Below are 16,253 nucleotides of genomic sequence, written 5' to 3'. Positions count from 1 at the left end.
TTCGTCACAATCTAATGAATCTCCACCTTCTTCCTCCTTCTCCTCGTCACACAATAACTCTTCATTATCCTCTTTATCCAAGGATTCAAATTCTCAATCTTCTTCGCCTAACGACGACTCATCACCATCAGGAGATAGTACTAACTCTTCTAATGATAACAACGACAATAACAATAATAATAACAATGATAATAACAACAATGATAATAATAAGTCTCAACCTTCACCAAAATCGTTAGATTCATCTAAGGGAGGATCACAATCATCTCCGCCCCCCGCCCCCTCCACCGCCCCCACCGCCCCCTCCACCACCCCCTCCCGACTCTCATTCAAGACATAAGTCACCACCACTGCCAAAACATTCTTCACATGATAGTGACTCATCTAACAATAATAATCATGACAAAACGCTTCTTATAGGAATTGGTGTTGCTGCTGGATTATTATTTCTTCTATTGCTAGTTTGCCTCATATCTTGGTGTAAAAAGAAAAGGAGGAGGCCACGTGATCATATGGGCTTATACATGGACAATTCTTATAGAGCCAAGAGTAATCTATTCTCTTTTCATGTCTTAATTACCTTATATTGTTATATTGTGGATATAATGCTTGTTTTTTTCTTCTGAGATTATCTTTTGGCTAGCTATAAATAGATGCACCTTTTATTCCCAATTGATGTGATGCACTTTTTTTTTTTAGTCTATTTCAGAAAGAGTGATATTTTTTTATATATTTAAAAATAATTAAAGTTTAAAATTTTTATTTTAACATAATTTATAGCGACATAAAATGCTTATTGCGGACCATATGCCCAACGAAAATGTATCACATAATTAAATTGTGACGGGTGGAGTAACTTTTTTCAGCTAATACACTAGAGAATATAAACAAGCCCAATTCAAATTAACAAATGGATCTCACTCTTTGCATTTTCTGTTTAGCTTATATTTTCTTCCCCCACTCCCCCACCCCCGTTGTTTTTATTTTCTTATTCCCTTAGTTTCCTTGTTTATTATTTTGGAGTATAGTTAGTTTTTAAGTATAAAAGATCTACCCTCAGAAGTCAGAATCATCATAAGCCCATAATTAGTCTTATTTTCACTATCAAGATATCGACCTCGTTGTATACAATGCCTATAAAATGAACATAATATTAATGATCAACTCCAACTTACTTCATTGTACTAAAGGAGTTTATTTATGAACACAGACAGTATAGAAATTTTTTACATTATCAAGTCGATTGAAAGATCGTTACAAATAATTATTTATAAATGGTGTAATTAGTAACATGAAGAGTAAGCTTAACCTTCTATAGTAGATCTAATTGCAGTAACGTGTATAAATTTCAAATCAGATCATTCTTCTGATTTCCTATATTTGTTTGCTATCTTGCTTGTTGCCTTTTATTATTTGGCTTCTAAATCAGTGTGTGATATATTTGTACAGGAGATGACTATTATAACAATGAACAACAAGGGAATTGGAACAAGAATGTCCAATCTACAGAACATGTTGTTAAGATTCCCCCTCCAACTAATAGTGCTGGAATTAGCTCCGAATATAATTGGCCAATAGCATCACCACCGCCGCCACCACCAATGAGCAACTCGAGCTCTAGAAATTTCTCCAGCACACAACATAGCACCACGAGCTCTGCTAATTTCTCTGGCACACAACACCAACAACGACAACAAAAAAACCCTAAGCCACGGCCTCCAAATCCAACAAATATATCTTTTGGTTTTAACCAAAGTAGTTTAACTTATGATGACTTAGCAACTGCAACTGGAGGATTTTCTAAGGCCAATCTTCTTGGACAAGGTGGTTTTGGATTTGTACATAAAGGGGTTTTACCTAATGGTAAAGAGGTCGCTGTAAAAAGTTTAAAATCAAACAGCGGACAAGGAGAGAGGGAATTTCAAGCTGAGGTTGAAATTATAAACCGTGTCAATCATCGACATCTTGTGTCTTTAGTTGGTTATTGCATTTCTGGATCTCAAAGGATGCTTGTCTATGAGTTTATTCCGAACAACACTCTTGAATATCACCTTCATGGTATAAATATTTTATATGTACATACTAACATTACTTAATAGTGTGTTTAGTATGACACAAGTCATTTTTGTGAAAATATTTTTCACGAGAAAGTCATTTTTTGTTGTTTCAGAATCACCATTTTTTTTGAGGAAAACATACCTTTTTAGATAATAAAAAAAATAGCTTTCATAAAGAGTGACTCCTCTTTTTTTTTTTTTTTTTTTTTTTTTGAAATAAAGAATGACTTTTGTCATACCAAACACACTTAAATTAGTAAAACTCTAGTAATTTAGTTATAATACTTTTTAAACATGTTATTCCTTTCTTTAATACTTGTCCATATATCCTTGTAGGACCTGGTAACCCAGTTATGGATTTCCCTACGAGGCTTAAAATTGCAATAGGAGCAGCCAAAGGGTTTGCTTATATTCATGAAGATTGTAAGTCAATTATTTATTATTTAACATTTTCCCTCTGGATAATTGATATATATATATATATATATATATATATATATATATATATATATATATGTCCTTCGATGGCTAAGTAGTCTTATATAAATTTCAGGCCACCCTCGCATTATTCACAGAGACATTAAAGGTGCAAATATCCTACTGGACAACAACTTCGAAGCCAAGGTATATTAATATTATACGTACGTAGGATTATCTTATTTTACACTATTACTGTAATTCAACCTGCGCGCTAGCTATTGAAGGTTACTTGTCTAGTTTTCAGAAAATTGATTCTACAGATAATGGGTAATTGATTTAAGTGACGTGATAGAGTACATATAAATGTGCTAGCTAGAAGCAACCATGTCACACAACAAGACCAACTAATATTTCAGGAATTTCCTTTTCGCTAATTATACATTGTTCAACTCTATTATGAATATCCTAACGAACATTGTTATGAACAGGTGGCTGATTTTGGGTTAGCTAAGCTTGCAGCCGATAATTTTACTCATGTGTCTACCCGTATCATGGGAACTTTTGGGTAAGCAATCTAAATATATCTTATTGTTTTAGTTGTAATTTGGTATTTGGTAATTAGGTAGTCGGTACGGTATTCGGAGTAAAATTTTAGAATTATGATATTCGTGTTCGGATTTGGTACGATGTATTAATACCGTTCGGTATTCGATATTTACCGAATACCGTATTATTTATTAAAAAAAAAAACTCACCCCTAATTATAACCCATATATCTAGATGTCTTTTAGTTGTGTCAATTAGCTTTTCTTGATGTCTTCATACTTGTTAATCTTCCATTATAACTCAGTTTCCGAATGTTATCATTTTTGCTTGTGCTCATGGTCTGATTGATTAATGCCAAATAGTGCATGCTTGGCCATTGTGTTGAAAAAATAAACTTGTTCACATTATATTTAATTTATTTCATGCAGTAGCGAAGCCAGAAATTTTGGTAAGGTTGTTCAAATGTTGACAAGTATATAATTTTTTTTCCGATGAATGAGTGCAAAGAAATTTTTAACATTATCATTGCACACCCGCCTAAAAATTTATGGTCCATTTGATTTCGCAAGTTATTCTTGATAAATTTCATTGCTAGAAAACTCTTACGGTGATTACAGTATCAAATGACAGCAACAACAACATACCCAGTGTACGTAATCCCACAAGTGGAGAACAACAAGGGGCATTCCGAGAATGTTACAAAGCGAGAGATAATGACTAATTAATATTCTTTGAAAAAAAAGAAAAAAAAAAGAACAAAGTTGGATAATTAAAATGTTCACAAAAACAATTAAAAAAGGAAAGAGAACAACATAAGTGCTAGCTAACTTGCTATTAGATCTGGTTGTCTTCTTTTTAACAATACGTCTTCTTCTTTTCTAGGAAATAGGAAGGAAAGAAGAAAGACTAAAGAAGCTTCAATAAATAAGTCCAACGTAACTCCAAACCAACATAGGAATAAACCAAATGCAAATCATAACTCAAATACAAATAAGTTCAGTCGGAAATGGAAGAAAATAAGTGCAAATACAAATCAACCAAGTAGCTTCAATCATTGTTTGTATGTTTTCTTTTAAAGAAAGAAGATGACCAGCGTTTGACGCAAGCTTTAAACCGTGACTTTTAGTTAAAATTGAACACCCTTTACCTCTAAGCTATCTATCTCAATTATTTTAAGGGTGTTCAAAATTTAATATATATCCAATTAACTATAATAGCTAATCCATGTACTAGTATTATTTTCCAACCAAGGGTGTGCAGGTGACCACCCTTGGCCATGAGTGGCTCTGCCACTGAGTTCATGAACTAGTAGATTAATGTATTAGGAGATACATGAATTAGTGAAAAATTCTAGATTATTCTAGTGAATTCTTATTCATATACTTGGAGGATGTGAAGTGTGAAATTATTAATAGTGATACATGTATGCTAGACTAGATACATGGATGAATTCACTTATAAATAGTCATGTAATCTAGCCATTTGGATCCAGTCAAGTTGAATAGAAAATCATCTTTCCTCCATTTCTCTTCTAGTGAGTTTTGAGTGTTACTTTTATTGTCTTGCTCTCCCAAATTTCCAACACGATAACCCCTGATTACTGTGCTTGTTTTATTTTACTAGCTCAGCCTTTTACGGTGATCTAGTACGGTGTTTTTCGCTTGATTAGTTCAAGCCTATATTTTTCTCTCATTTCAGTTCTTCATAGGGTGTTCCATTTTGAAAAGAATCAGGATGCTGCTAGCTATCTGCTTCTTACATTAGTGGAGCTGAGATCTTTATATGTACTTAGATTTTTGGATAAACTGGTAGGATGCTCTTGTTTTTGCTCTTTACTGGCTTCATATTTATAAAGCTGCACATCGAAAAACAGAAAAAAAAAAAATGGAAGAACAATATTAAATTTATAATATAATCGACTCCAACTTCAATACGATATTACCGAATACCATATCGAACCAAAGTTTGATTTAACGATTACTGAATTACCAAACCCAACTTTTTCGGTTCGATATTCGGTATCCACTTTCAACTACCGATTACCGAATTGCCGAACCTGAACTTTGAAAATACCGAACACCCACCCCTACAATACAAGAAAAAATTTAGACTTCTTTTCCTTTAAGAATAACAGAAATTTTCTTTCCAAATTCTCTGCTTTCTATTCCTACTAATGTTTCCATTTCTCTCAAAAATATTAGATGAATTATTTTTGTTTTCATTATTTTCAAAAAAATAGGTACTTGGCACCAGAGTATGCTTCAACCGGCAAGTTGACAGAAAAATCTGATGTATATTCTTATGGTATTATGCTTCTGGAACTTATTACTGGACGTCGTCCAATAGATGTCAACAGTGACGGTGACAACTTAGTTGATTGGGTATGTATATTTTCAAATTTAATAATTTGTTGCTTCAAAAAAACGTAAAATCCTTAATTTCAACTGATTTAAATGCACATCTTTTATATATGTACATTCAGGCTAGGCCAATTCTCAATCGTGCAACAGAGGGTGGAAATTATGATGAATTAATAGATCCACGCTTGGAAGGAAAATTTGATGGCCAGCAAATGCTATGCATGGTCATTTGTGCCGCTGCATCCATTAAACATTCTGCAAAGAGACGTCCAAAAATGAGTCAAGTTAGTTTCTCATACATTATTACTTCTTTTATATACGCTCAAATCCGTAGCAATAATTCTATAATAGTGAATTTCCTTATTAAGTAAGTACTATTAACTTTGATTATAAGTATATATAGCTATAAATTAAGAAAATTCTTTGTAGCCTCTATTAATCGATTTTTCAATGGTAAAATAATCTAAATAATGTGTTTCTTTTGTAGAAACATAAAAAGAATAGTAAAAATAGATTTGTGTCGTATAATGCATTAGAAAAGATTGGTTGATCAACAATATATTGTATTTTGCAGATTGTACGTACTTTAGAAGGCGATATTTCTTTATTGGATGATTTAAATAAAGGATCAACACCAGGTCATAGTGGAATACCTGGATCAGGCGAAAGTTCAGAATGTGAGGGAGGTTCATATGGTATTAAAAAGTTGAAGAAATCTGAAATATCAAGTGATGAATTCACAGGTAGTGAACATGGATCGACTGGTGAGGTTGTCCATTCCAAGTAACCCTTGATAGCATTTGTAACATAGCATGTGAGTAGTTCAAATTTATGCAGCTAAAATTGTAGTCTTGTACACTAGATTGGAAGGGTGCTTTAGCTACAGAAAAATAGCTTCTTCATTTTTTCCTTTGTATATATTCTTCCACCTTGAAACATAGATTAGACTAATGGGGGTAAATGTATATATCTGCTCGTCAGAAGCAGCATGAGTACATAACAATTTTGTGGTTAAGTTTGTTTATAAGTTGTGTCATTTTTGTTTTTGTTGGAACTTAAGACAACATGGTGCGCACTTTTTATGTATCATTTCGGGACTCTTGTTATTTAACGTACCGATTTGGCAATTGCATGTATGCGTACTAGACATTTATCGGCAAGTTTTAGCTACAAGCCTAGAATTTATTTGGCTACATTGGTCTTGCTTTGGTTTGACAGCGTTTTCTTATTTAGCTTCAACCATAAGACTGTTATGCTCAATTTAACATAAATCGTTTAAAACTGTATGAGGACACATAATTCGAGTGTTGTTCCGACACTGTTTTGCGTAGTTAGACATCAAAGTGTAGTTAGAAAATGGGAATGAGACCAAGGTAAGTTATTTGTATGATAGGTCATTATTCAACTATGTGTCATCTGATGGTAGTCCTTAATTGGTATCAGTGGTGGATAACGAAAAATGATATAGTTGAAATATTCGTTTCTAGTTTAAAAATGATCTAGTTTGCAATGATATTCTGTGGGAATTCATTACATCGGTTAACCATGGAATCCAAGCTAGATCACAACGCGCATTTCAACGTAAAGAGGCTTGTTGGTTGATGGCGATACTTTAATTCGCGGCGTTCTTTGATGTACTACTATTTTTTTTTTTAATTTCAACAGCCGCGAGCAGGGTAGAAATTTTATTTGTAAATAAATATAAATTAATCAAATAAATGTGAGACATTAGATTAAAAACTTGACATGTGCTGATAATCTGAAGCCAACTAGGGGAAAACGAAGAGAAAGGAACTGGAGGGAGCCAGCTCCAAATAATAGCAGAAATTTAGAAGTACATAATAAATTACTCCATCCGTCCACAAAATAAAATTGTTCCCCCCTATAGATTTACTAAAAATGTTTACGCACACCCAGTGGGTTTTTACAAGTCAAAATAAGTTGGACATGCTCTCCAGCAAATGCACGTTTTTGAGGAGGAAAAGTTGGACAATGGCAGCGGATATCAGCACTACAGGGATATCCTTACAAAAATCAAGCTTTTAATACAAAAATAACAGACGTATGACCACAAAAAAAAGTCACATAGTCGCTCATTTTGGAAAAACAGCCGAGACGAGATGCGGACAATAGGCACAAGATACAATGATCAGACCATAACTTACACTCAAGCAAGAAAATAATCAACCACCCTTTAAACTCTTCTAGAAAAAACAAATTGGTAATTCAGAAGAAAAAGCACAAGCATTTGAATGTGGAAATTGTCACCAGTTAACCTCCTGAATGGGAGACAGGTGTAGTCACAAAGTGGCCGTCCTTATATACATGAGAAAACTGCTGCGGTAAAGCGTGCTCACCCTGCAATAATTGTCCGTATGTTAGACTAGTTCGAAGTCGAACTTATCATCCAAAAAGATAAAAACTAGTTGATTGAAACAGGAAATCCAGAGAGATTTAACGCAGCCAGAAATAAGTTCCAACCACTTTTGTTAATAGGGTATAAAAATACTTCTACAGTACTACTATAATATGTACTTGCACATCAGTTGAGATGCCAGGTGCTGTTCATCTAATACTGATTGATAATAGGAAGGAAATAGCATCATCTTTTGCAAGGAGAAAGGGCGTCTTTGGATTTACTTGCTGGTATGAAGCTCATGATTTTGCCAAGCGTGTCCAAGGAAACAAGAAAAAGACAGAATAACACAACAAGATGAGAATATCACACTGAATTCAAACACAACGGGATCTTCTTTAAAAGCCCATGGTGTGGCTTCAGCTCAGCATTTAGCTCAACTTACAGGCTTTTGATGGTGTAACATATATACAGAACAGTGCTTGAAACACTATAACGGAAACTCAGATTATAAGCATCAACAGCTCCTTTTCTGTTCTGCTACCTCTCAAAACACTAAGGAGAGGTTTCACGTTGCAAGTTGGCGTTTGTGAAATTGAGAACAAAATTTAAGCTTGAAAAAAAAAACATCAAGTTGAATTGTGGTTTGAAGTCTTCCAAATCTACTTTTACTCACTCATCTTCTACTTTCACAAACCTTTTCTAAAAAAAGAACTACAACTATCCATGCACAATTTCAACTTACAGAAACTTTTCGTCAACTTCTGATTCAAAATAATTTTTTCTGACTTCAACTTCAAATATTAGTCCAAAACTTGCATGTGTTATCTTCATGCACACACTTTAAAGGTATTGTTCCCACTAAGAACTTGTCACCAAGTGGAATGTCACCGACAATGCTTTTGGAGGTCATTAGCTTCTAAGTTCATCCCATATGAGTTTGATGCTTAGCATAAATAGATAACACATGAATAGATAATTAAGAAAAAGAAAAAAAGAACATACCCAATCACTGTCAGGCCCTGCACCAGGAACCAAAACATTAATTTCACTTGACTTAGCTGTTGTAATGGAAGTCTCCAAAGAATCTTTGCTCAAGTATAATTGGCATCCAGTTGTATTATCGACTGAAATTGTCGGCGCTGAACCCTAAAGAGTGCACACAAGGGGAAAAAATGACGAAGTGATGGTACATAAAACTGAAGTTCCAATAGATACATCACTAAACCTCAAAGGAAAGACTTATTTGAATACCTGACATTGCACCTCCACACCATTGCAGTTGACAACCTCAAAAGCTGCAACAACATCCTGTCCACCAAATTTATAAATCAAATTAAGCACTTAGGTATAGGACACAACAGCCTCCAATCCTTAAAACAACCTAGTCCCTCATTATGAAATCAGGCACTGACCGTGAATACGACTCCCATTTTAGTGCACTTATCAATTGTTATGTTGTTGACTTTCCCTGTGTGACATCAAACAAGATCCTCTGCATATTAGAGCGCTGAAAACCAACTCATCATTTTCCAGTTTGTGCCACTACTTCATATTAGATTTAAAAATGAAGTTACCTTGGATCTGCAGAACTGAATCTTTACACCCAAAAATATAGACAGATTGCTTTGCATCGCAATCATCAATGACTAGATTCTTTCTTCCTATTTGATTCTCAACCACCCATCTTGGAGGAAACACAAGATCAGAGTCAGAAGCATATTTACCTAATCTCAAGCATAGATTAATTGAGAGCAGAATTTCACTCACTTACGACCCATCTGAAGCTCCAGTTTTGGAGGTCCAGCTTTAGAGAAAGAGGGTGAGCTAACAAGGCCTTCTTTTTCTCCTGCACTAATGACCCCGGTTCTGTCTGTGCGGTTCTTTGTCTTCATATCATCTGTCACCTTTCTCAATCCTAGAAAAAGAACAATCAACTAAGGGTAAAACTGTATCTTACATTAAACAGGAGAGAAGGTAGCTGAGCATTACCACCGGTCACTGGCTTCCCCGAATTAATTTCATCAAAAACAGCTGCCATCCCTTTCTTCGGGCGTGATGATGAAGCCTGGGGAGATTCAGAGCTGAATAGAGAAGCTGGTGGTGGAGGCGGCGGCATAGGACGACTTGGTGCGGGAGCTTTTGGTGGTGCAGATACAGCAACTTTCCCTGTAGCACTCCATACAGGGCCCAATGGATAGTGACTCTTAACATAATCCCGCAAGCCAGGAAGATAAAGCTCTTTCAAGGCTTTTGCCCATTCAACATGATTCGGGTCTTTGTTTCTGAACTCCACAAGGACCTATATATCATAAAATTTAACAAAAGTTAGAACAGTATGAACATTTTACATACCATCTTATTTATTAAGGAAGGGAAACAGCATACATAACAGCAACAAAATAGCAGAGCATAAATTGGATACGATCTTCCAGCTCGGAAGAAAATTCAGAGCAAAGAACTGAATGGACTCAGAGTACTGTTTTGCACTAGCTAAAGGCAACTCAAGCAATTTTGGTATCTAAATTTTTGTCATTTTTCTTCTGGGGTCCTAAAATTATGGAAACAAGGATAAAACGCACATTTGGTAAGTCTCCTAGCAGCTGGCCTAGTGGTCGAGGCATGGGAGTAATAACCTAGAGTTTCCAGGTTCAAATTTCAATCATAACATTAGGGGCTAGCATATCGCTCTGACCTCGATGAGCAGGATTTACTTGGCAACCTATACTTGTGGGCTGGACAGGTTTATAGGTAGATTAGCCGAGGTGCACCGTGCACCCAACTTGGGGCACGATCACTGACTAAGAAATTACATTTAATAACTAGTTTCTTTGTTTTTCAGTTCAACACCAACAACTACACATCAAGCCCAAATAGTTGGGATTATTCATAAATCAATAGCATAGAAAGTAAAAAGGACAATGTCTTGAAACAATGATACTTATTTTAAACTTAACGTGTGGAAATTACACTTGTTTGGGAACACTTCCAGACACAGTTAGCGACAAGTTCAACCTCTCTTGTCAATTCTTTATCCTTGACACCACCACTCTCACCTCCGGCCTTATTTTGGTGATTATGACTTTGACTACGTTGCGGAGCCCCTCCAATAAATCGAGAATTTGGTAATGGAAGGCCGAAGGCCACAATTTTCTTTTTTCTGATTCTTGGAAGGCATCAAATTTTCTCCCAGAATTCTAAGATCAGATACCACCAATCCCTAGGAGGCCTCTAGAGAACTCAAAAGTCTGAAGAATTCTCTGCCCATAGGTGCTTTTGGGCCTTTTAACCTCTCCCACCTTACAGGTTGAGTTCACACCCTCTTGCACTCTATTAGATGCCTCAGCCTTCACTTCAAATTGCAACAACCTTTTTTTAAGAAAGATAGGATTACAAAGTGTAACAACCTTTTTCAAATTGCAACAACATCTCATGATGCTCTCTCTTTCTTCCTTCCTTATTTGATAACCAAGAAGTCCGTGTTTCCAACTTCGAAGCTCGATGGATATTGAACCCATCCCTGTACCAACATCTCCACTTAAAAACAGGTTAGATTCACGGGTTAAAATTCGAACTTGTAACGTAAGCCTACCATACATCTTGTACTAACTCGCTGTCGAACAAACCTTGGTTAGATTCCTTGTTTCCAATCATCAATAAGAAAGAGAAAAGGTGGACCAGAGAGGTGCCTGATCACCAGCTCCATTTCAAATGTGACCCAATTATGTTTGTGTTTTGCTTTTCAATGAGAAAGAACAAACATGGTTTCTATTATGAATCATCTCATAAAATTCCTCAAATGTTCTATAAGCACACTCTTTAAGTTTCAAGAAGTGCCAAATGAAGAATTATCAACTTATTCGTTATACTTTGATGAGGATTCCATGATACTTTGATTCAAGTAGTTTGGTAAGAAGGAAAATGTTCTGCATATTCAGTTACTCCGAAGAAAATACATCCCGTTAAAAAGGAAAAACCATGACTACTGTCACTTATCAGTGAAGCCATTTTCATTTACAAATATCCAACTCTACTCCATATCACTTGTTTCAATCAACATTATTTTGATAACCGGGAATTCCCTGAGGTTCAGTTGCACACAATTCGAAACTCGGCGGATAATGGACCCGCCCTTCTAGTTTTCTACCCTTTCTCCACTTAAATACCAGATTTTTGTTGTGGCAGGGTTTGAACTCATGTCGTGGCCTACCATTTAGTGATTGACAGTAACCTTCAGTAATAAAAATATATCACGAAAACACTATCTTTATACCTATCCTACACCTTGTACTATTACTATATATAGGGGTGTTCACGGTTTGGTTAAAAAACGCTCCAAACCGAAAACCAAAACCTAACCGATTGAATAAACCGATATTTACTTGGGTTAGGTTTGGTTTGGTTTTGAATTTTTAAAAACCAATAATATTTGGTATATTTTTTATTTTACTAAAAGCGAACCGAAGAAAAAAGCGAACCAAGCCGACAAATTTTATACATAATTTTTATAATTATATATATACAAAATTTTAATTTTTATAAATATTTTTAAATAATTTATATAATTTTTAAGCAAAAGTTTATTTTATCTCTAATAGGCTAATGAACTTTATACCTTAAGCCGATTTTGAAAAAGAAATCCATGAATTCAAACTCATTTATTCAAAGAAACAACTATATGAGATTTACCTAGATTTATTTTTTGTATTTCTTATAAGCTTTATTCACTTAATCTAAGTCATAAATCCTAAGACATTTTCTCCATAATGCAAGAAAATATAGCTACCACAATAAAAGGGTAATAATGGATTATAAGTTGGAAAAGGATAGAAAATTATCTCCTAATTGTAGGAAAAACATGAAAGAGAGAAATACCGTTAATTTTCTTAAAAACCGAAAACCTGACCCAAACCAATGGATATATATTATATTTGGTTTGGTTTGGTTTTAATAATTTTAAATCCGACTAGATTGGTTTGGTTTTGGTTTTAACCCAAAACCGACCCAAACCGGCCCATGAACACCCCTAACCATATATCCCAAATTTTACCCCAACCAAACACTAGAAACTGATATATAAAAACAATTTTAAGTCTTTCCCATGGAAAATTTTTGCTCCATTCCAAAAGCACCAAAAATAGCATTCACTTCTTCATACTGCATAAAAGGGCATATGGCAAGAAGGATAAAAAAGTGCAAATGGCTCTTTTGCTCCAATAATGAAGGACAGTAAATTCAAAAAACAACACTAATCAAGGAAATCTAAGGTATGAATGAAATATAAATAATCATAGTTCCTTTTTCCACCTAATGTTGGCCAGATCACACAAAAATATCTCAAAGAATTCCTCAATCAAGAGAATGATCATAGGAAAAAGTGAGCAGCTAGAGAAAGTCTAATTACCTTGTTATTGTAAAATTCAGCCATCTGCCAACTTTCTTCCACGTGTGCAATAGGCATGCTCAAACCTGGAGAGTACCGGCATCGTCAACAAGTGGACTGGGACTAAACAAAGTGGAGAAGTTAGAGAATATTTTACCACAATCTTTTCCAGTGTAAGCAATCCATGCCAGGGCTGTTAGACTATCAACAGCAGCCTTCAAGTGGTTGAAGAAATCAGATCGCCGACCTTCTGTCATTTTTGTAGCTTTCAAAATCACATCATTCAGAGGCTTAAGAAACTCAGCCAAACCAGACATGTCAGGTTTCTGCAGATCAAGGCCAAAAGTGAGCATTATATTGGCAGCATAAAAAATAAGTATATTTCAAAAACAGAAGAGATTCGATTCTTGTGCTAATCAGAGTGCATTATCACAACACCTCAAGGTCCTAAATATAACAAACAGCACACTGGTTAACAGATTGGTCTATTAACAGTCTATAGCAGCAGTATGTGTGTTGCATTAAATGAAAGGAGATAAACTTGAAAGATTTTGCAAACTTGCAAAAGAAATTACACTCTGCATGCGCGATGGACAACTTCAAAGTGAAAAATTCAACGCCTCTTTTTTCTCCCAAAAAAATAAAATTAAATTCAACACCTCTTTTGACAAAAAGAGCGAGTCCGGTCCAAAAACTTGGATAGTTCACAATTGCTTCAATTAGCAGAACTGCAGAAGCTACAATTAAGACCCTTTTTTTTCAATAAGCAGAAGTTCAGTAAAACCTATTCTGCTTCTGAGCTCTATCTTCTCCATGCAGTTGGAACAAGACATCTTATGCTCCAAATTAACCTTTATGCTCCAAATTAACCTTTCTTTCGAGGGAAATTACAAGTCCAATCCAAAGATCGGGACACCTCATAACTGTTTCAATTAGCAGAATTCCCCAAAAAGACCTATTCGACTCTTGACTAATTTCACCTTGATGCACTTGAAACGAGTCTCCCTACCCTCCAAATTAGACTAGTTCATATACTATAAAAATCATTAGTGTTTTTCCACACTCATGATGCACAAACCACATGAAATACAACAACGAGAAAACAAAAGGTACATGCTATATAAGTCCTCGCATTTGTACTACTTAAATTGAATAGACAAACCGTAGCAAATATGACTTATCAAAACAAAAAAGGTGAAAATTATTTACACCCCTCAACTTTGCTTTAAAATCAAACAACTATGAACAATAGATATTCTACCGCCCTTATCCTATTCAATGTCTATTTTACCCTGGACATTTTCAATCCTCTATCCATGTAATATGTTTTTATATTATGTATAAATTTATTTCTCTTAACCTAGGTTTTATAACTTTTATTTAAGTTCATTAACATTATAAATAGAATAATCATTAATGAATTTGTCACGAAAACTAATGCTATTTTTTATGATTGTTATTCTAACATTACATGCATTAAGTATGTGTATATATGTATATAGATGCATGTTTCCAATTCTCTCTTTTTCCTATTGTCTAAATAGATAAACGTTTGGTGTCAATAATGGAAAAAGGATGTAACTTGCATTACAGTACTTCAACTGTATATTGACACACTCAACTCGTATACCAGACAGTTACAGTATATCAATCAACTATACAGTATATCATCTTAATTCTGTATGTACCATCTGCATATTAATCAGTTAAACCTATATACCAAACTAGTTAGAACTAGCTTATATCATTTCTATCGACAACCGGCACGTGAAGGCCAACTCAGCATCGAGGTGTGTTTTAATGCAAAAGAAGTGATGGTTTAGGTAGGTAAACGGAACATTGGATAGTCGAGGTATAAAACTCTCGAAAAGGTGATAGTTTAGGTGTGTTTTTGACCATTAACTCTTCTTCAACTGTATATTGACACACACAACTCTATACCAGACAGTGACAGCATATCAAGCATATAATCTGTAATTACGTATGTAGCATCAGTACACTAATCAACTAAACCTCTATCCAAAACTAGTTAAAATCTCAGCTATATGAATCATTTCTATCCATTTGAGTTTCATTAAAACAGCTAATTAACCTGAGTTTCCATGATTTTAATAAGAAGTTGTCTCTGAGCTTCAAAAGCTTCCTCAACAATCTTATTAACATCCAAATTGTTGATGTCTAACATTATGTAACGACGGAAAATGATACAATCTATCCAAAAGTTGTATTCATCAAAACAATACAGTACAATAAGATATAATACGGTACATTATGAAACAATATGTAACAAGCATCCAAACAATGTGTGAGTTGATTTTAAGAAAGCTAATTAACCTGAGTTTCCTTGATTTTGATAAGAAGTTGTCTTTGAGCTTGAAAAGCTTCTTCAACAATCTTCGTAACATCTAAAACTTGTCCACCAATCTTCTCTGCAGCACTCCGTACTCTCCCTACGAACTGTGACCTCAGATCGTCAAACGCAATTATCGACGGATCTAACGCCGCCGCAACTCCGCCGTCTCCAACCGGAGCTCCGCCGCCGACGGACAGCGACTCCAGCCGCGACACGGCGGACTCTAATCGCTGTATCAACTTCTCATCCATTTTTCTCTCTCTCTAGAAATGAAGTTTGTGATTGGTAGATAGAGTTGTAGATCTGTGTGAGTGTTTGTTGTTTTTTGTGTGTGTGGGGAGAATGTTTGTGCGGAAAAAGTTGATCTAGTGTGTTACTTTGAAACGCCGAAAGGGCAAAAGAGAATTTTACGAAAATGGAATATTATGGTGTGTGCTGCACTCTAAAGCTTGGGCAATCACGTGTCTAGTAAGTGGAGAATGATGGTCATCTCTATGTTGTAACACACCTGAAAGTGTTTTTAATACTTCTTCCGTCCATTTTTACTTATAGTATATTTGAATTGAGAATTTTATTATATCACTCCTAATTATTATTAAGTCATTTAAGGATTAAAATTAATAAAATATTATAAAAATTATTTAATTTTTGAACTTTCTAACCCAATAATTAATAATAAAAAAAATAAGTATCAAACAGTAAATTATCTCCTAATTTTTCAAATTAAACAAGTAGAAATGGACAACTAGTCGGAGGGAGTAGAATATTTCTTTCTGAA

The 16,253-nt window shown here is 34.8% G+C and overlaps 1 protein-coding gene and 1 pseudogene across 1 annotated transcript; one reads left to right on the top strand and one right to left on the bottom strand.

Moving 5' to 3' along the window:
- The first annotated feature begins 363 nt into the window (after positions 1-363).
- On the top strand, positions 364-6,574 carry LOC132049967 (putative proline-rich receptor-like protein kinase PERK6; annotated as a pseudogene).
- An 814-nt stretch (positions 6,575-7,388) lies between these two features.
- LOC132049964 (cyclase-associated protein 1-like) lies at positions 7,389-15,850 on the bottom strand. The gene is made up of 10 exons (XM_059440952.1): positions 15,457-15,850; positions 13,280-13,448; positions 13,144-13,208; positions 9,732-10,041; positions 9,510-9,657; positions 9,317-9,426; positions 9,155-9,210; positions 8,994-9,050; positions 8,745-8,888; positions 7,389-7,741 (listed from the first exon to the last, which is right to left on the bottom strand). The coding sequence occupies exons 1-10, from the start codon at positions 15,724-15,726 to the stop codon at positions 7,655-7,657; spliced, it is 1,416 nt and encodes a 471-aa protein (XP_059296935.1). The 5' UTR covers positions 15,727-15,850; the 3' UTR covers positions 7,389-7,654.
- Positions 15,851-16,253: the final 403 nt, after the last annotated feature.

This window comes from Lycium ferocissimum, chromosome 3, assembly GCF_029784015.1.
Source record: "Lycium ferocissimum isolate CSIRO_LF1 chromosome 3, AGI_CSIRO_Lferr_CH_V1, whole genome shotgun sequence".
Lineage (NCBI taxonomy): Eukaryota > Viridiplantae > Streptophyta > Magnoliopsida > Solanales > Solanaceae > Lycium > Lycium ferocissimum.
The sequence above is the reverse complement of the archived record's forward strand: the minus strand, read 5'-3'. Positions and strand labels throughout refer to the sequence as shown.